Genomic DNA, 20952 nt, shown 5'->3' on the forward strand with positions numbered 1-20952 from the left:
CAGGGAGAAGGATGTGTTTAAAAGCTGCAGGGCCGTAGCTCTCGAGGACTGGAGTTGGATACCCCTGCTGTAGGGTCTCAACTTTACAAAATAAACTGCCTTGAGCATCAGTTATTCAAATAATATTTGTTTATTATATTGTGATTTACACTGTGGACAGAGCAAAAGTGAGAAAAAAAATCTTTTTGACACAAAAAAACGTTTTATTTTTTTAAAGAAACGCAGCAATATCACTTAAGTGTTCATGGTTAGGTTGGAGAGAATGTTTGGGATCAATAACTCATAAGAAATGTTGAAATCACATTATCAACGGGACTGGTTGGGAGGTGTTTGTAGAAGCTGTCTACAAAGATAAATCATGAAAAACAAAATACATGTTTCAATGCTCACAATCGCTGAACACTCACATGGCGATAATCCATTTAAACAGAAATCAGCTTTTAGTATATGTGAACTTTCTTGCAGTTTAAGATAGAAACGTGAGGTGAAGTCTGTCTTTGATTGAAAAAAAAAAGACACACTTTTCCTATTTTTTCCCTCTTACGAGTTTTTTCTCATAAATCTGTCACGGTTAACTTGTAAATGTGCCGCGTTTTCTCATAAATTTGACAATTTTTTAGGCACTGTACGTCTCATTTTATCTCGTCACACTCCAGGTCGATAGGTGGCGGTAAAGTTGAGTGTTTTTTCTTTCATTCTGAGGGCAAGTCAAATCCAATATGGCGGTTAACAGACTAACATGTTTGGGGTTAAATGCCCTTTATTCCACCGTCTGCGTCCCAAAGCAGGTAAAGCATTTACGGTAATCTTGCATGTATTAGTTTTCATTCAGTCTCAATCTATTATCTCCGACTTTCGGTCGATAAATGTAACATTGGCTGTTTTACTGATGTAGCTAGCGTTCTGACGTTAGCATTGCGGCTAATGCTAGTTAGCCTGCTATGTGTCAAACCTGGCTCAGTATGGTTCTTTGAAGGGTTTAACAGGACATGGTATATAAATTATAAGAGGACAGGTAGTATATGCTCAGTTCCCGTGCTTGTTCTAGCAAGAAAGGTTGAGTGATTAACTTTTAACTTTTTACGCTAAGGCTTCTAATGATCTTGAAAGCAAGATATTTAAGCTGAATAAAACGATGACTTTGTTAGCATTAATTGTGGCCCGTTATCCCTCAAGAGCATTCGATTTCTTTTACAGCTGAGCGCTCTTTTAAAAGTATCCCTGTTTACTTTTACTTGAACCTGCAAAGTGAGCCTTTTGTTAACACGATCTGTGTGGAATATGCAAGCGTCATAGGAAGGCAAATTTTCAATGGATCATCAGAAGTTGCATGTAGTAGTTTTATGTCCGAATCACCAGGGTCTCTCACCCTCTGTTATTTCGGAAGCGTACGAAGGAGGTTTCATTTATTTTTTGGCTCACATCTGTGTGTGTCTGTTGTCTTGGGCTCCTGATGCTCTAATTCGGGCAAACTTGATTTCTATCATAGAACTGAAACTGCTAACATCAGGTCAGATGCTGTATTTTCAAGTGAAAGCTTGTCCAAATGGCACACGGCAGTGCAGATGAGCCGAAATAATCAGCTTTTGGTTTAGACTCCTCTGGCTTGTCTGAAAATTGTTAGGGCCTAAAGGTGGTTCAAACAGTTAGAGCTACAGTGTGTGTAATTGAGTACAGAGGCAGACTAAATACTTGTTCACTAACTGAAGGAGCACTGTTTGCAGGCATTTAGGAGCTGCTGGGGGGCGGTGGAGCAGGTGAGAAGTTACTATGTTGACTGGAGGATGCTGAGGGATGTCAAGAGGAGGCAGATGGCCTTTGACTATGCTGATGAGAGGTTACGAATTAACGCACTGAGGAAGAACACCATCCTACCCAAAGAGCTTCAGGTATATACTGAAGAAGGACACCTAAGTCATATGTGTATTAATAAATAACTCAGCAATGGTAATGATTGAACTGTTACAGACAAATCCTTGAAAAGACATTAGTACAGAGTGAAGTACTAATGTCTATTTACTCATTTATTCGTTTTTTTGCAGGAGATAGCAGACAAAGAGATTTCAGCACTACCCAGAGACAGCTGCCCTGTGAGGATACGTAACAGGTGTGTGATGACTTCCCGACCACGAGGAGTGAAGCGGAGGTGGCGTCTTAGCCGTATTGTCTTTCGTCATCTAGCTGACCACAATCAGATGTCTGGGATTCTGAGAGCAAGGTGGTGATGAGGTCTCACTGGACATTTTGAAAAACAAGATTTTTCAGTGGTTATCAATAGACTGCTACATTTGATTACTTGTGTAAATTATGTTTTCATTGGTCAGTAAGGTGCTGCTGCTTCCTTATTAGCCTTCTTAATATAAAAAATGAGAAAGTTGATATGAGTACTGATAAATAAATGAATATTGTTGTACATTACAGTTTTGTGAGTGTCTTGGTTTATTATAAAATGTTATGTGTGATATAAAAGTTTTATAAAAGCTTAACACCTTCTACTGTCACAGGAAAAGAAGTTATTTTTTTAAGGTAATGGCTGCCCTAAAATGAGATGTAATTCATAGGCAAGAAAGCCCACATTTTCCTTTCACTTACTTTCTTTTCATTTATCTGTATATAATATATAACTGGTCTTTTATATAGTTGAAAAGTATCTAAGATGTAACAAATACCAAACGTGTGGAACTTTTGCTTCAAAGCAGGATGGATCCTTGCTTTCATTTGGTTAGCACCACATTCTGGTCTTACCATAAAATGTTCCAACAGAAATTAGATTAATCAGACCAGGCAACAATCTTCCTTCCAATCTTCTTCCAATTTTGGTGAGCCTGTGTGAATTGTAGCTTCAGTTTCCTGTTCTTTGGTGACGAGTGGCACTCGATGTCTTTCTGCTGCTGTTGTTTTGATATGTTGTGTGTTGTGGAAAAAAATCAGTAGAGTATGAAAAGAAACTGGTTTCTGAGATTTATTTAATTTTATTTTTTTGTGTCCTCTCTGGCACTGTAGTAATCAGAATTATTTTCTAAAGGCCAAGAAAAATGCCCACCAGATTTATTTTCCCAAGTAGACCATTATGGCTTTTGCTATACTGGTCCACTTGATTGTCATATTTTATTCAACCTTCATTATTATTATTATTATTATTGTTGTTGTTGTTATTGTTATTAATTAATTTTTCATTTTGAGTTATTACAATCAGAACACACAGGACCAGGGGATGGGAAAGAGAAAGAAAGAGAGGTTGGGAAGAGAATTAACAGAAGGAGAGGGAAAGATAAATAGAGAAGAGGGACAGAGAGAGAAAAGATTATGAAAATCTGCGTGATCACCTGCTGAGAGAAAAAGAAGACAACACAGTAGGGAAACCACAGCAACAACCAACATAAGCATCAGTAACAGTAAATAAATAGTGAATGTTACTAAGCAGCATACAGTGTGTGTCTGTGAGTACCTGCTTGTACACCTGTGTGTGTGTGTGTGTGAGTGCACTTATGTTCATGTTTTTATAGAGGTTATATTATTCAAAACACAAATTTTCCTCTATGTTATCCATTCAGAGATGCTGCTTCTGCTTTTTCTACCATGATTGTAATGAGTCACTATTTGAGTTAATGTTGCCTTCCTATCAGCTCAGAGTAGTCCCAGTAGACTCAGACAAAAGTCACTTAAATCAACTTTCTTCCCTGTTTTGGTGCTCAGTTTGATCTTCATCACATCTGCATGTCTAAATGCACTGAGTTGTTGCCATGATTAGTTATTTGCATTAATGAGCAGATAAAGGATTGAGTGGCCAATGTGCGTATATATAATGCAATTAAATAGAATGTGTCTCTTAAAGTGGTGCAAGTTTGTTGAAAGCCAGCAAACTGTAACATTCATTTGATTTTACATTAAAAGGTTCAGTAAAAAAGTTGAAATTACCTTAAAACGGTTCATTTAATTCATGTCATGCTCTACATACAAGGATTCTTTGCTGTTCAGCAATGGTTAAACCAGTACAGTAGGTGGCGGTAGCACACCTGTAATCGGCCTTGCAAATAGCCAAATGAAGAAGACGGAAGAGCCATTGGCGTTGGAAAGAAGCGCCGCTGGAAAGTAGTCTGAGAGCAGTGAAGAAGAACCGCAACGGCATTTCATAGTGTAGCTGATACTGATAAGCCTGAATGGATTTAACCGAACAGGTGAGCAGAATCGTTTCATTCAGTTTAGTGTTCAGCAAAACTGCATCTTTTAAGGTTTAGCTGAGGTAGCTGGATTTACATAGATACAGTGAAATCAGTGCAATACTTGCTAACGTCAGTCCTATCAACCCGTGACGAGCAGCTGCGTGATGCCTGATACATTTTTTTTTATTATTATTTTCTCCAGGGTAACGTTACAGTTGTAAACTAAAATAAAACTACGATTACAAATACGATTACAGTCGGTGGCGGTGCGTGCCAGTAGCTCGTGGCCCAACTTAGCTGTTAGCTTTTAGTGGACTACCAGAACATTCTAGCAACATCATTCAGTGTAAAACAACTACTGCGCTGCTAAACAAATCAGTACGGTAGTTACTCGGCGTCTCTGTTAGCTGTCTGGAGATGTTACTAGACCCACTCATGTACAGTATCATTAAGCACTTTTACATTTGAATTATATACATACATACATACATACATACATACATACATACATACATATTACAATTTATCTGTAAAGGATCTCTCCAGACACGAATAACTGTAATATGTACAGGCTTCTAAGTTGTTTAGATGCCAGATTAATCGCAGACAAATGCATAGTTCCAACATGTGTTGTGAGTTAGGTTAGACTACATTTAAATAAAGTAATATGACTTCGAGAGTGGATTGTGGGAAATGGGTTAGTGACTATATAATTATTGTAGAAGGCACTTTGTTCTTACTATTTATTAAGTTACAATATAAATTTTTATTTAGAAATGAAATGTTAGCTTTTGCACATTTATTTACTTACATAGTTTTGTTTTTGTTTTTTTAATTAAACAAATGTTTGGTAGATGGATTCAAACAGACAGCACTTCTCTATTAGTGGATGTGCATGTCTCAGTGATTGTATTGTTCCCCTCATACAGATTACACAGTTGGAGGCAGACTTGCAGGAGCTGGGGTCCCTCTTGGAGAAGGCAGAGAGGAAAAGAGTTCAAGATCTGCTTAAACAGGAGCAGAAAAAGGTGGAGAAGGAGCTCGCAGCTAAACGACAACAAAAAGAACAACAGGCTAGGAAGGAGGCAGACCCATCTGCAGCCACTAAGGCAGCATACACCGTCAAGATTACCAGCTATGGTATGGGGCAGTTATCGAGTAGCACTATCAAACATTACTGAGAAAACCAAGCGGTTAAGATGCGTTCAAGAGCTGGGGAGGGGAAAAAACAGTATTTCAAAATTGTTCACATGTGTATCATCTTTTCTGCAGCATGGGACCAGTCAGATAAGTTTGTCAAAATTTATCTGGCATTGAAAGATGTGCACAAAATATCAGCAGATAATGTGGAGGTCAAATTTACAGAACGGTGAGTTGATAATCAGCATAGTGTTCAGTTTGTTTTTACATTCCTGTTCCCTTATCAGTGCACGTGAATTTGCCCCTTGTCTGTGTTGCAGGTCATTTTCTGTGCTGGTGAAGGATCTAGATGGCAAAAACCACGAAATGACAGTTCTGAACTTGTTGTATCCAATCAATGAACAGGACAGTTACAAAAAGGTAAACAAATCATCTGCTGCTTACTCAGCTTCTTCTCCTCAGTCCAGCGGCCATGAGATGTTTGTATTTCAGAAATCGGTTGCTGGCTTTGGGTCAAAAGTCTTTGTCATCTTAGATGAGTGGGTGTGCGTTAGGAAGCAGTGGTGCAATTTCTCTCAGCAGACTAACCCCATATTTCACAAAACTGTGTAGGTCTCTGATATTGCAGGCCAGTAATCGGCCAAATACTTGCAGTATATACTTCTTCTCTCTCTCCTTCTCTCGCAGCTAAAACATCAGTTTGCATGAAGCTGTGCATAATGCAGGTTTCCCCTGCTGTCTGTCAAGAGGGTAATGCTTGACAGGCAGCCACTCCGTGCTACTCAAAAGCTCTATGGCAGGACTTTGGATCAAATCAAAGTTTTTATTTTTTAAGATTGCCTTTGCATATTCTGCATCATATCAACAGTTCTAAGCCATGTTACCTCCTGCAGCCATCGCACTAAATCTCTTTTAAACCAGAGAAAAATAATGTTAGATGGTTGTAATGTAAGCTTGCTGCTTGATGAAGAGTAATGGGGAAAAAAATTAAAATCATGTACTAAGAAAGCAGATGAAAAGGTACCTTGTGCATCATTTTAAATAGATGCATTTATTTGTAATTATTTTAAGATTTCAGGAAATATTAGTCATTTTGCAGAGAAAAACTGGAGTAGTGATTCTTAGTGATTGACCTGTTCGTCAGAGAAAAGTAAGCATCAATGAAGAGCCAAATAAAGTAAAAAAATTTAAAGTTAAAACAAAATTACATGAGAGCATGCTGCTGGTTTATTAATTTTGTTACCACAGGTAATATGTTCTTGCATTGGTTCTGATGTGGATAATTAAGAATTGTGTGGCCACTAGGGGGCAGCAGACACCCAATTTTTAAGCTTGTGGCAATGAGTTTAAATATACTGCATTAACTTATTAAGGTGGCTATTGTGATTATACGTAAACCTTGTTAAATGCAGTGTCAGTGTTCCTGTCACTTTTCGTCTTTGATTTGAGCTGCCAGTCTGTTGTCCACACTCTGAAACTGTCTTTTGCTCTCTGCAACAGATCAAAACAGACATGGTCTTGGTCATGTGCAAGAAGCAGTCAACAAAGAAGTGGGACTGTCTGACGGCGGTGGAAAAGCAGTCTAAAGAGAAAGAGTGAGTTAGAAATTTGCTTATTGATTTTAGTTTGTGAAATAAAGTGCAGCAACAGTGCTGTGTCTCAAGCCACTGTGATTGCAGTGCAGTGATTGGGTGCACACATACTACATGAGAGCAATACAATGAGAGCGGAATTGTTTGCACCATTAAAGTATTTTCCTGTCGCCTTTCTACAGAAAACCCAGCCTTGACGATAATGCTGACCCCGGCGAGGGCCTGATGAATGTGTTGAAAAAGATTTATGCAGAGGGAGACGACGAGATGAAGAGAACAATCAACAAAGCTTGGACAGAGTCCCAAGAGAAGAAATTAAGAGGAGAGGAGATGATGGACTATTAAATATTGCCACTTTTCCACAGCAGGACCAAATTAGAGCTCCAAAGGTTGAAGCAGGCATTACTTAATTATTGAAAGTAAAGTCTACATACACCGCTCATAAATAATTTGTTTAAAGTAATGTCTAAGCTCGGGATGGCCTCAATTTGGCCCTGCTTTGAAAACCAGGCTGCTGGTGTTCTTAGTGATGGGCTACAACTCATCTGTCACACAAGTAAAAGGATGGAGTCCATCACATGATGACCTGAAGACTGCAAGAACGCACACATTTCATCACAGCTGACATTAAGAGTCCAACCTGTGGGTAGAAAGCAGGGAAAATGTTGTGTGCTTCCCCACTTACATACATTCCCCTATGTGTTTTGTGAAGTCGCACTTAAAGGGTTAAAGGACCACTGCTCAGTCATTTCACAGCTCTTGTTTTTGTTTTCCTGGCTTGTTTCAATAAAATGTCTTGTTGTGGTTTAAATTGGACCAGGGTAAATGTAATTGTTCATTTTCAATGGTAGTTGAAAATCAGTACAGATTAACTTGGCAAATATTTCTTTCTTCCTTTTTTTGTCAGCTATAAATTTGCCAAAGTTCTCTTACTTATGAAGTAAACCAGAGGATAGTTTTCTTTATTTTTTTAATCTTTACATCAGCTGTATGATTTTGTAAATCCACAAGTAAGTCATGTAGCATACAAAGACAGTAAACTATCTTGTGTCAGCCTAGTGTAATACTTTACTGCATGCAGGTATGTTTAAAACTACATTTTCCACAATCCTTTTTTTTAAGTTGCATGTTCTGAAATACTTGATGTGACTGATTTTTGCAGATTTGTTTTCCGACATTGTGAAAAATGTGTGTTTTCACTTTTGCTGGTTGTTCTCTGCTCTCATAAATACAGCTGTTGAACTCAGAGTTTTTCCATCTGTCTTTCAAGCTTAAAATTAGATTTAAAAAGTTATTAAGTTTGCCAGTGGCAATAAAATGCTTTTATAAAATGCTTTTATATCCACTGGCTGACGTTTTCAGCTAGCCTTCCCAGTTAATATTTCACGGAGTCGTATCTTAGATGTGTTATGAAATTACAAGATGTGATTTGCCTCATGCAGAAGTAATTGTCCTGGAGACATGGATGGGTTGTGTAAAATATGCATATACTGGCCACTATTAAATGCATGGTTATTAACTGCTCAATAACGTGCATATCTAATTACCCACTTGTTTGGCAGCATCTCCATTCAGATATGTAGGCATCAGGTCAAGACCACCTGCTGAAGTTCAAACTAAGCATCAGAACAGGGAAGAAAGGTGATTAAAGTGACTTTTGACATGGTATGGTGTTTGAGATGATGGGGAGACAATAATTTTAAAAAATCATTATAATCAAGGCAGAAAATCATCTGTGAATGGCTGTCTTTCAAGCAGCAGCAGAAGACCACACTTACTGCTGCTCCTACACAGGAAGGTGTAGCTACAGCTCACACTGACTCACCAAAAATGGACAACAGATTGCCTCCTATTGTGCATCCTTTTATGACCACAGTGGACACGTCTTCCAAAGGCTGATTCCTACAGGATAATGCACCATATCTCCAATGGAATCCACAGTCTAAAGCACCTTTGGGATCTGGTGGATCAGGAGATTTATATCTGAAGAATGTTTCCAGCACCTTGTTGAATCTGTGCCATGAAGAATTAAGACCGTTCTGAAGGCAAAGGGGGTCCAAGCCATTACTAGCAAGGTGTGGTGACATTACCGTAAGCATGGTCAAGCCATTCTGAAATTCTAGTGTCACAGAGTTTCATTTCTCCCTCATGTGTCTCATCTACTCTCCAGATAAAGATGCACAGTATCAACATTATGAAGAAGCTGCTGGGCTGTCCTTGAGGCCCATCATGGTCAAAACAAAGAGCACCAAACAGAGGGTGACCTCTCTATCAGGCATCAGGCTTTCTTCAGGCCTTCACCAAAGAGGGCGCACCAACAGCTATGGTCCAGAATTGGAATTAATAGTAGGCCCACTTTTTATTTCAGGTCTTTATTACTGTATTTGCACAGTCAACACTGGACAAAACTGCCAAATATTAAGGGCGAAGGCCACTTTGCAAAGCCGAGTGCAAATGCTGTTAGAGAAGGCTTTTCTTTTCTTTAGTTTCTTTTACCTTTTTAAAAAAAATAAAAAAAGCACATTAGCTTTATAACTGACCACTACTGTGTCACTAGAGAAATATTTTTCATAAGTCATTTATACTGCACATTCAAGTCCTCACAGACCTGAGCTTGACAGCTTCACGTTTTGACCACCAGGTGGCAGCCGTATTCAGGACTTTCTCCGGGGGGACTGCACACAGGGGAAATCTAAGCCAGGATTTTACTGTAGGAGCCTTGAAAGTTTTGGATTTTTTTTTTTTAGTAGAACAACACTTTTGTTTCTTTGTAAAAATATGGTCATATATAATATGTATAATCTGTGGAGCCCTAACAACTGATTCATACATTTATTTGCAGAATGGAAATGATATGTTCCAGCCCCATCTTATATCTAATGAAATAATTTCCTAGTAAAAGGTTTTTCCTGCGTTTAAGTCTTGTTCTTCTTAACAAAGTGTCCTTTAAATTACAAAAGTCTAAAAACTTTCTTCTCTCCTTACATGCTTACTTACCTCTTTTCATAAAGTGGCTTTTTGTATATAAAGGGTTAAAACACTGTCCGGGTCACTGGCCTCCCAACAGTCTCAGAGACTTGAGCCAAAACCAAGCGATTCTTTTTTTATCAGCTCTTTCATTCATATTTCCTCTCAAAAAATCCACATCAATTTTTGATTGAGTTTCTGTCTGAGCAAATCATCTGGAGTTTCTCCACCAGTGCACCACCTCCTGCCCGCCCACGACTCCGTGACGTCGGTGCCACTATATAGCCAGGGTTCGCCTTTCGTCCACACCAGTTGGATAAAATTGAAAGAGACGGACGTACCGTGAAGACGCACTTGGCACTTTTACGGAAAAAAGAAGAAATATTTAAGCGAGACGGAGACACGTACGAGTCGATCGTTTATTCCGCTGTGATAAATGAGTACCGGCTGTTTCACCGCGGCTCAGCGGATTTCGTGCCACACCATGAATGCGGATTTATTTAAGCCTGCTCCGGAGCGTGGTGGACCCCAACAGACTTCTGCCCCGGCGAAAAACAGCAGGAATAAACACGATCAACCCAAACCGGAGCTGGCTCAGGTTGTGACGGATCTCAAGACGGGGAGGTCCTACATTAAAGGGAAGCTTTTGGGAAAGGTACGCGCATTTCATACATTTTTCTTCGCCCCTTTTCTCCTTTTCCATGTGTCTGTGCGTCGCTGCGTCGGTTTTGACTGAGGAGGCAGATGGATCTAGAATCTGAATTAATTAGCCGCAGTTTTGGGCTGATTTTATCCCCCCCCCTTTCCTTTTTTTTTCTCTTTTTGTTTAAAATCACTATGAGCCATGTTCCAGGTGTGCTTGTGATGTGATGCGGGAATAGAGAATGACCTCGTGGTGGATGTGACCAATATTCCCCTCTGTTCTCCTCCTTGCTGTTCTCGTCAGTGCTGAATGAATCAGACGCAAGGTGTGCCCAGCTCCGGTGCGCACACATGCTTAGCCATAAAAAAAATAATTAAAAAAATCTCCACCGATGATGAACGTTTACAGCCCCCTCTCGTATTTTAATGGCCTGCCGTGAAACCAAAGACACGCTTGTCTGACCACAGCATAATTTCTGCCCCTCATGATGATGATGATGATGATGATGCATCAGCATCGCTTTTTGAAACAGTGTCTATGGAAGCGAGTTTATCAACGTGTTGCTGGTCGTATCGATGTGCTGCAGCCAGTTTTTTTTTTTTCCTTCCTCTGCCTGCCGCAGAGCTAGAAACGTCTCCGCCAGTTTCACGGTTAATGAATGCAGCAGCTCGGGCTGCCTCATCCTTCATGTACCCGAGCATGTGTAGTCTTGATCACATCCTGGAGAGAAGGGGGAAAAAACAAATGTATAAGCGGCAGTAAACGCATCTGGGGGATGATATTTTTCATCATATCTGCGCATACAAGCCAATAAAAGATGCCTGAGGCATCAGATGGATCGTTTTATGGTCATGACAATCATTTTTATGTCTTTATTCTTACCTCGATTATTGTTCCTGAAATTGTTTTGACTGCATCGCTACCTATCCTCAGGTCAGACTTGCCTTGAGACTGAGTGTGTGGGTTTTAAACCTGCTGCTTGTGTAAATTGATCATTCTGTTTGTTTCCCCTCAAAGGGCGGCTTTGCTCGATGCTATGAGATGACAGACCTGTCCAACAACAAAATGTATGCAGTGAAGGTGATCCCACAGAGCAGGGTGTCCAAACCACACCAGAGAGACAAGGTACACGATCACCAATCTTTGTCTCTCCCGTGTCTTGCATAACTGGAAATCAATGTCTGGGTTGTTGTGTTTTCTTTTGGGACATTGAAACGTCTTCACAGATTGATGAGTTGTCATATGTTGACAGATTACGAACGAGATCGAGCTGCACAGAACGCTGTCACACAAGCATGTGGTGAAATTCTCCCACTATTTCGAGGACCAAGAAAACATCTACATCTTCCTCGAGCTGTGCAGTCGGAAGGTGAGACTTCAGAACTCTAGAACAGTCTGCGCTGCTTTGTGTTCTGCTTGCACTAACAGTATTTCTTGTATTACCCTACAGTGCTGCTTTGCACGCTATATTTAAAATGTAAAAAAAAATAGATTTCTTTTATGCAGCTGCAGGGATGCATATGTGCTAGCAGTGTTTGTACAGTCCCACTCACTGATGCAGGGTTGACAGTTCACTCATTGCTCTCTCTGCAGTCCCTGGCACACATTTGGAAGGCGAGACACACACTCACAGAGCCTGAAGTGCGCTATTACCTCAGACAGATCATATCCGGCCTCAAGTACCTCCACAGCAGAGGAATCCTGCACAGGGATCTCAAACTAGGTACGTGGCTGAAAATGCGGATTAACGCATACACAAAGCATCCCAGGAATCTGTGACTTTGGACGAGCATGCGTGTCATCTGTGGAATGCTGACCGGACAAATGCTTTTGTCTCTTTCAGGGAACTTTTTCATCAATGAGAACATGGAGTTGCGGCTGGGAGACTTTGGCCTCGCTGCCAAGCTGGAGACAGTTGAACAAAGAAAAAAGTAAGTTAATTGCTTAAAATGTTTATCTGCTGGAGGATACCAATGAGCTTATTGGGGCCCATAGATCATACTACTGTAATGATGATTGTTATAATGAAACAAAGCTCTCTAAGGTCTCTCCATATTACATTTTTATTTGTATTTTTAGCCCCATCTCAGATGTATCTTTTAAAAATCTGACTTTTAATCACTATTTTAGCACAAGCACCCTCAACCTAAACCATTACATCAGTTACTAAGCATAATCTTCCTCCCACAACTTTCCTCCTGCAAGTACCTAACTAAACCGGTTTCCAACTGACAGTTGAAAGTACCGCTTAGAGCACAGTTTCGATTCCTGTTAGACAGCTTCCTGTGGAATACCAGAAGACTGAGAGTGACAGAAAAAAATATTTCAAACATTACCTGTATGCCTGATGTTGAAACCAAACCAGTTTTAAATGTTCGAAGCATTACATCTTACCCATATATGGTTCTTGTTTTGTTTTTCTTAGAACAATCTGTGGGACTCCCAATTACTTGGCTCCTGAGGTGCTCAACAGACAGGGCCACGGCACAGAGTCTGACGTGTGGTCCCTCGGATGTGTCATGTGAGTCTTTTTACTTTAAGATGATTATAAGAACTATCCCGGTTTCATAGAGTGTGTGTTGGGGGGATTTTGACCTTGGCGTCACTTCGTCTCAGTCGGGAAAGTGGGGACTTTTTTTTTTTTCTCTAAATCACTCATTTTTGTTTTTGAGCTGACTCACTGTTGCCTTGATTACTCTCTCACAGGTACACACTGATGTGTGGAAACCCTCCTTTTGAGACGCTCGACTTGAAAGAGACGTACAAGTGTATTAAAGAAGTTCGCTACAACTTGCCCTCCACGCTTTCCCCTGCTGCTCAGAAACTCATCTCAGGCATCCTGCAGAAGAATCCCAGTGACAGACTCACGCTGGATCAGATCCTCAACCACGAATTCTTCAAAGTATGTTGACCTTCGGGAAATTTCTTGCCAGTGTTACGAAACACTTTCATTCAGTTGTGACATTTTTATCTCGAGGTGAAGGAGTGTGAAAATGTCAGTGCTTGATCTGTTATCTCAACTGAGAACAGAGTGGGCACGCTCCAACCTCTTCACTCTTTCTCACCGTTTTTTTTTTCTTTCTTTTTTTAATGCATCACCTTTGCCTCTTTCTCAGGGTTTCACTCCTGACAAACTTCCCCCCAGCAGCTGTACAATGGTGCCAGAGCTACACCCTCCCAGCCCTGCCAAGAAATTCTTCACTAAAATGGCCAAAAGCCTATTTGGAAAGAAGAAAGCAAAAGGTGAGCAAGCAGCAAGAGCGATTTTGGGGGGGGGGTCGTTTTTCAGATTTAGTTTTAAGAATATCCAAGAGCTGCTGTATTTATTTAAACAGTCCTGCCTTTAAACATATTTGTTGTGACTACAGTGTGTCGTGTTTTCACAGTGGAAAAAATTCCATGCGAGGACAAAGAGGACAAGGATATTTCCAAGCTGGTGTCGGGCATCGTTAAATGTTCCATCAACCGGCAGATCAGCTACAAAACAGTGGGACCCAATGAGGTACTTTTTTTTTTTTTCTTTTTCCTCTCTCTCTCTTTCCTCTGTGAGAAACTTTTGACCTGGTTTACCTTAATTTGGGTAATTCCAGCCAGTTATGCACACAGTTCACATGCATTTACAACCGTTCGAAAGGCTTGGAGAAAACACAAAATGCATATTTTAATAGCATACAGCCTCCATTACAGTTGAGAATTGCTTTCCATTAGCATGCTCATTTAAATAGTAAAAGTGCCCTAGAAAAAGGAACTGTTAGAGAAATGGGGTGGAAAAAAATGTCTTAATTTTTAAAGAGACGTTGTTTTAAATTTGTAATTTGTAATTTAAATTTTCTTCAGAATAATGTATGCATGACAAAAAAAGTAGTTCAGACCAGAAGAAATGTAGCAGTCTGTTGGTGGTAGCTTTTGAAACTTGATAAGCTCTAGTAAGCTCATCTGGGTGTTTGTCAGGGTACTTTGTTATCAGAAGAATCTGAAGAAGCTGTTACTGCACACTTAGGGGGGAGCGGGGTAAATGTTCTCTGCTCAGTAACAACATGAAATATTTGTTTTAAAAAGACTGAACAGAACCTAGAGTATATTCCACAATTGCAGGATGCTCAGTTGGCCGATCCCCAATCAGGCTCGTCTAGTTTATTTATAGAGCCAAAAAGGAGCTACAGTTTTTGCTGTCATGCATGACTCTTCCTTTGTCTGTCTTAAGAAGCCTGTCCTGAGGAACCAGATTGTCATTAATAAGCGCAGATGAATATAGATTTCTACAAGTGTACTCTGAAAGTTGTGCTCATTTTAGCTTGTTTTCATGTTTGTCTGTTTGCGGCGGGAAAAAACAAACCTACTCGCGCAGCGCTTGTGGTAACGTGACATTAGAAACTACGTGTCAGGCTTGCAGCATGCTTGCAACGTGTACAAAGGGAAACTGTGCAGCTGAAAGTAGTTTCCCCACCTTGCAGTGGCAACGAGATGCGCTGCATTTAGTCTAAGATGTTGCAGAAATTGAATAAATGAGCTTCAGCGCTGACACAGCAAAAGTGTGCATGCAAGGATTAAAGGAGCTCATTCCCTTTATCTCTGGTTACCCTTTCGGGCATGTGACACACTGCTCTTTCACTTTGTTGCTCTTACTCATCATGTGCTAATCGCATGTTTCGTTGTTGCTCAGGTGCCGTCTCCCACCGGTCAGCTGGTGAGCTCTGTGCCTCTGGAGCAGACTCCTGCTGAGGAGGAATCCAGAAAGTCCATTTCCCGGTCTTTTAAGGGCACCATGGCCAGCAGCACTGAACGTAAGTTTCTGTTTGTTATTTATGAACACACATTTGGTGTTTGTTGTGGTGGCTGATTGCAATCAGGGTTTCTCATTTTTGCTCGTTTTGGTTGGTTTTTCCCTTCAGCATGTGAGGATGTGCTGACGCCTGCAGCTGTTGCCGACTCTGCCCTGAAAGTTCTCACGAACTGCCTGGCCACCATGCCTGCAGGTATGTTTATGCATAAGATTGTAGCTCAGCCATTATTTTTTGTTATCCCTGTGGGATTACTTGAGTGGACCGAAGAGGAATAAAATCAAGCAAAATTTCCTTCTGCTGCTGTTTGCCGAGATTACAAAATGCAGCAGAATCATTAAATTTAACTAGCTGGATATTTTCCTTGAATCCTCAGAATTTTTGCTGACTCATTCTGCTCATTTGAGACACACTTTATGTGTTAAGAGAAACATAGTGTTTCTTCACATTCAAATTCATTTTTTATTTAATAATTAAGATTATTTCACTAATCCTCATATTGGTTTTTTTTCTTCAGCCAATAGGAATCCACCCTGCCTGTCCAGTCCGCAGTCCTTCCTGTGGGTGACTAAATGGGTTGACTACTCCAACAAGTATGGCTTTGGCTACCAGCTCTCGAACCAAAACGTAGGCGTGCTCTTCAATGAGGGAACACATCTCAGTCTTTGTGACCAGCGCAAGTAAGTACTTTAAAATCAACCGATTAAGATGTCATGTCAACATTTACGCAGCGCTTAGAGCTTATTGTCAGTTGCTTAGTGACTAGGCTCAATGGTGTAAATGGAAAAGATGTCAAAGTTCATCTACCAATTTTTATTTTATTTTTTTAACTTTTCCCCCCGTTCTTCCAAACAGGACTGTCCACTACTGCTTGACCAACAACAAACACTTCAGCTTCCCTTCAAACTCTCTACCTGAGCAGCTGCGCAACCAGAAACAAATAGTTGAACTAATGGCTAACTACATGGAGGAGAACCTAATGGAGGTAGGAAAGCACCCATTAGTTTTCAGCCATTACTTAGAGTGACTGACTTGCATTTAATGACAACTGTAAGCCAGGATTTGTGCCTTCATAAACCTGTTAAAGGGAACTTGAAGAGATTATGACCTCATGCAAATGAAACTAATTAATTTCTATCCTCCTCAGGGTGGAGATCTGCATTGTGAGGAACATGTCTCAGCTCCTCCTCCTCTGCTCCTCCAGTGGGTGAAGACTGACCATGCTCTTGTCATGCTCTTCAATAATGGCACTCTACAGGTTTGGATAATTAAATTAATAAAACCAGTCATGGGACACTGAGTCTACATAACTACTTTTTCAAAGCAGCTGGATTATAATTCTCCTTTTTTTTTTGTTTTTCTTTTTAGGTTAATTTCTACACAGACCACACCAAAATCATCCTGTGCAAGTCTTCTGACGACGCCTACCTGCTCACCTATATCAGTCGGGAACGTGCCTCGTGCACGTACCTCCTCAGCATGTTGAATGAAATGGGCTGCACATCTGAGCTACGGCACCGCCTTAGATATGTGGTCCAGCTTCTCCAGCACCACACTGATGCCTGAGAGCGCAGCTCAGTGCCTCCCAGGCTACCCGAGTGACAGATGCCTTAGAGGCAACCTGACTGGTTGATACAGTTTCTCAAGGCATAGCCAAGCAAGGCAATGTGTTCATATGCGTGACGGATGAAAAGGATGCTCAACTTCTCTGAGCAATATTCTTGTCTGGCTTAGTGCCTAGGCAGCTGATTTATCAAACTGACTGATTTTGATAAATGTCAAGCAGTCAGGGAGTTGCCCAAAGCAGCATCTGCCTCAAGGGGTTGTGCCTATCCAGCTAAGCCTCAAAGGTATCCACCTGGAAGCTATTGATACCTAAAATAAAGACTCATACATGGCCTGAAATGATGGATCCCTCATCGGCAGATTCCTACAAAACAAAACAAAAAAAAAGACAAAAAAAACAAAACAAAAAAACCCCACCCAGTTACCCTCCCTCACTCAAACCCACTGCTTCTTGTCTTGGGCCTTTCAAATCCGCCAACCCTACAGCTTTCAGCCTCCCCTGATAGCCCATCACCCAGGCATGGTATCTTAAACATTTCTCAACACTAAAATTGTCCCTTTTGCTCAGAATGGAGAAAATCCTGCAGCAGAAATGCTCAGATTTCCAAAAGTATTTTAGCAGCAAGGTCTTTTACACCGTTCTCTTGCACTCCAACTGATCTTTCAGCAAAGAAGCTTTGTGAAGAGGTATGGTTTGACTAGAGAGAAAGACCCCCCTAAACCCTCAATTGGTTCATTGTCTTCATTGGTACACTTGTTTTGTTTTTGTTTTTTTTCTTCAAATTTGTTTTAAAAAAAAAATGGAAAGAGCCAGCTATAGGATCACACTACAATCTTGACCTCACACGCACAAATATGCCTGGCCTTATTTGATGATGGTGATGCTTAAGTTTGGGAGTCATTGCTTCTTCTGCTCCAACATCATTTTTTTTTCTTTTAAATTGCAACCAAATTTCACTGATGTGGTGCATAACAAACTACTGGGGCTGCAGGAGTAAACACAATTTTGCACTTTCTTCTTTTCTTTTTTTTTTTCCTTCTGTAAATTCATCAGGTGTACAAAGCCTTTTACCACTTGTTAGCTTTTTTTATTTGTTTTTAACTAGATACCAAAAAGCATTTCAACTTTTCTGTTTGTTTTTAAAAAGGGGAAAAAAAAAGATTCAACTTTTTAAAATTCACACACAGTAGGTGAATGTGCGCTCCACACGTGCTGGGAAGCTGAACTGTTGGTTGGATAATGGGGTGGGGGAAAGGGGGGTAAAAGTGCCTTTCTGAGGAATACCCGTTTAGTGCAATAACAGCCCTTTGTGAATGTCAAGCTGGCTACAAACAAGACTGAGATGGGTTTTACAGGTGGGATTTACTTTTGGACTTTGCACCAAGTTTAAGTCCAATAGCACTACACTCTCACTACCTGGTATAAGCTTTTAGAACAACTGTTAGAAGTATATATTCCAATAATATCTACTAAGGGAAAAAAAAAAAGAAAACATTGTACTCTGTCGTACTGTACTGTACTGTAATCCTGATCGGTTTACATTGCTTTCTTGACCCAGAGTTGTATCCTAAAAACTGTGACCTGGAATGCAAGTATTATGTACATGTGTTTTCAGAAAACTCAACATTGTGAAAGCCATCTGCCAATTCAGAAGAGTCTTTATTTTTTTGGCACATAATGTCGTGTTTATTTATTTTTTATTTATACATAGTTTTTTATTTATTGTGCAAATGTTCCGGTCTTGACACAAGTAAACGTTCAATTCCGATCACTTTTTTTGTAATGTATTTTGGGGGAAAAATGGGACAAAAATAAAGTTTATTGAAAATGACTTCAGTTTCTTGTTGCATTTTTATATTGGCAGTGCACTAAAGTTGAGAAATGTATGGGTTTTGTTGAAACGAATGGCATTTTTAACGAATGACTCATGTAGCAGTCATTACCAAACGCACACCTTTGATGATGATAATAATAATGGATTGCATTTTCGAGACCCTCAAAGCGCTTTACAATTCCACTATTCACGTTCTCACACTGGTGGAGGCAAGCTACAGTTGTAGCCACAGCTGCCCTGGGACAGACTGACAGAAGCGAGGCTGCCATATCGCGCCATCGGCCCCTCTGGCCATCACCAGTAGGCGGCAGGTGAAATGTCTTGCCCAAGAACACAACGACCGAGACTGTCCGAGCCGGGGCTCGAACCGGCAACCTTTTGATTACAAGGCAAACTGCCAACTCTTGAGCCACGATTGCCCCTTTGTCATCGTGGTATGCAGTGTTGGGAAGGTTACTTTTAAAATGTATTCCAATACAGAATACATGCCCCAAAATGTATTCTGTATTGTATTCCGTTACGTTACTCAATGAGAGTAACGTTTTCTGAATACTTTGGATTACTTAATATATTATCATGCTGTTTACAGCTACATGAATGTACTATTGCTGTGATTTATTACTGTTACTGAAGGTCCGCAGCGCCAAACCGTAGTAAAGGGACCTCTGGCTAATATGGTGGGTTGTGTGTCGGCTCGTAGCCGAAAACTAGCTTTACCTTGTTGTCTGGGTCAACTTTGCTAGCGAGAGACAGAGAGAGGCGTTGAAAGGCTGCTCCAACGGAACTTTTTTGGAGGAAAACACGAATACGGTGTACAGTCGAGTCTTAATAGCTTACTTACAACTGGGCTCGTTAGGCACTCTTCTTGGCTGCAGTGGTTATTATTATATTTACATGCTTCCAGCTCCCGTTTTTGCTCGATGACAGCTCGTACTTTTCCTTTTTCTCCCTCCCTCGCTCACAGACACATAACGTGTATGGCAGTCCATTCTCCCTGCAGCACGGACTACACTGCCTATGATGCTACATTCTTCAGAGCTATACCGGTAGCATTCTGCTTATTAGCTTAGCACAACAACAACAAAAAGGCCTCTCTCACCCAGGAAACACGCAGAGAGAGAGTGTCACCCTGTAACCATGGCAACAGTAACGCTGCCACCTGGAACAACAGAACGTAGCTGTCAAACAAAACCCAAACAGGCCTGACCCGCCACAATATGAAACAGGGAAGTACCGCCGTGTAATCCATTTATTTCAACAAAGTAACTGTATTCTAAATACCACCTTTTTAAACGGTAACTGTAACGGAATACAGTTACTCATATTTTGTATTTTAAATACGTAACGGCGGTACATGTATTCCGTTACTCCCCAACACTGGTCGTATGTAAATGCTAGAGAGGGAGACATTTACAATATTTGTATCATATCTTTCTGGAAACATCTAATATATTTATTTACTACAATAACAACAATATGAAACTTTCATTTCTTAGCGTTTGCTAAATGTCTGTCTGATTTTATTTTTATTTTTTTTAAAGTTTGTGTGTCCAAAGTTTGTGTTTGTGGTAGCAACTGCATAAGCAAGTTATTCGTGACGACTTCCCCTCTAACCACATTTTCTAGTTACTCTTAAGCCAGATAAATTGCCTTTGCCATCTCTTGTAAACCTGTTGTCAGAGTATATACAGCATCATCCTTTCGGTCCCCTTTCAAACCTTGAAACCATAAGTGACAGTTAGTATGTAAATCAAAAGCTTTGCCCTGTGGCTGAATAAATAAGCAGACTCTCTTCCTGAAGTCCCTCAAGGGGGGCTAGTCCATTGTTTCAAGGACAGGATGGAAGCTGAATTGCTCGTCCTGGATGCCAGGTTTGAAAAATCCTATGATCTTCCTTCTACCGCTACCAATCAAAGCACTTTATAGTATAAACTACACTCATCCAACACTTTCTAATCTATAACCAAATAAATGCCTTTTTACCCTAGAGAACACACAGTGATCAGAGCTTCCTCTTTCATATAGGTGGACATCTGGCTCTGCTGCCTGAGCACAACACCGGATCTATTCAGTCTGCCAGGAATAGACCTCTTTTAAGAATAGATCTTAAAAGAGGGTTAAAACAATCAATATGTAAAATCACATGAGCAGCCAGATAAAGTCATAACATGACGGCTCAGATCTGAGCTGACTCAAATATCTCTTCTTCTTCTTCTTCTTCTACTACTATTCTTAAATTATCTGTTTGTTTTTTGTAGACTCTTT

The 20952-nt window shown here is 40.4% G+C and overlaps 3 protein-coding genes across 3 annotated transcripts; all 3 read left to right on the forward strand.

Moving 5' to 3' along the window:
- Positions 1-686: 686 nt before the first annotated feature.
- mrps14 (mitochondrial ribosomal protein S14) lies at positions 687-2418 on the forward strand. Its single transcript, XM_006786518.2, has 3 exons — positions 687-788; positions 1725-1889; positions 2043-2418. The coding sequence occupies exons 1-3, from the start codon at positions 720-722 to the stop codon at positions 2223-2225; spliced, it is 417 nt and encodes a 138-aa protein (XP_006786581.1). The 5' UTR covers positions 687-719; the 3' UTR covers positions 2226-2418.
- A 1613-nt stretch (positions 2419-4031) lies between these two features.
- On the forward strand, positions 4032-8438 carry cacybp (calcyclin binding protein). The gene is made up of 6 exons (XM_087832245.1): positions 4032-4178; positions 5093-5303; positions 5436-5532; positions 5624-5723; positions 6804-6898; positions 7078-8438. The coding sequence occupies exons 1-6, from the start codon at positions 4161-4163 to the stop codon at positions 7238-7240; spliced, it is 684 nt and encodes a 227-aa protein (XP_087688371.1). The 5' UTR covers positions 4032-4160; the 3' UTR covers positions 7241-8438.
- Positions 8439-10152: 1714 nt separating this feature from the next.
- On the forward strand, positions 10153-18677 carry plk3 (polo-like kinase 3 (Drosophila)). The gene is made up of 15 exons (XM_087831831.1): positions 10153-10517; positions 11523-11630; positions 11758-11874; positions 12099-12228; positions 12349-12436; positions 12931-13026; positions 13212-13407; positions 13622-13748; positions 13892-14007; positions 15169-15289; positions 15398-15481; positions 15804-15966; positions 16142-16271; positions 16434-16544; positions 16655-18677. Exons 1-15 carry the CDS (start codon positions 10299-10301, stop codon positions 16850-16852), a joined length of 2004 nt encoding a protein of 667 aa, XP_087687957.1. The 5' UTR covers positions 10153-10298; the 3' UTR covers positions 16853-18677.
- The last annotated feature ends 2275 nt before the right edge of the window (positions 18678-20952 follow it).

Source organism: Neolamprologus brichardi, chromosome 18 (genome assembly GCF_056152115.1).
Source record: "Neolamprologus brichardi isolate AB-2024 chromosome 18, ASM5615211v1, whole genome shotgun sequence".
Lineage (NCBI taxonomy): Eukaryota > Metazoa > Chordata > Actinopteri > Cichliformes > Cichlidae > Neolamprologus > Neolamprologus brichardi.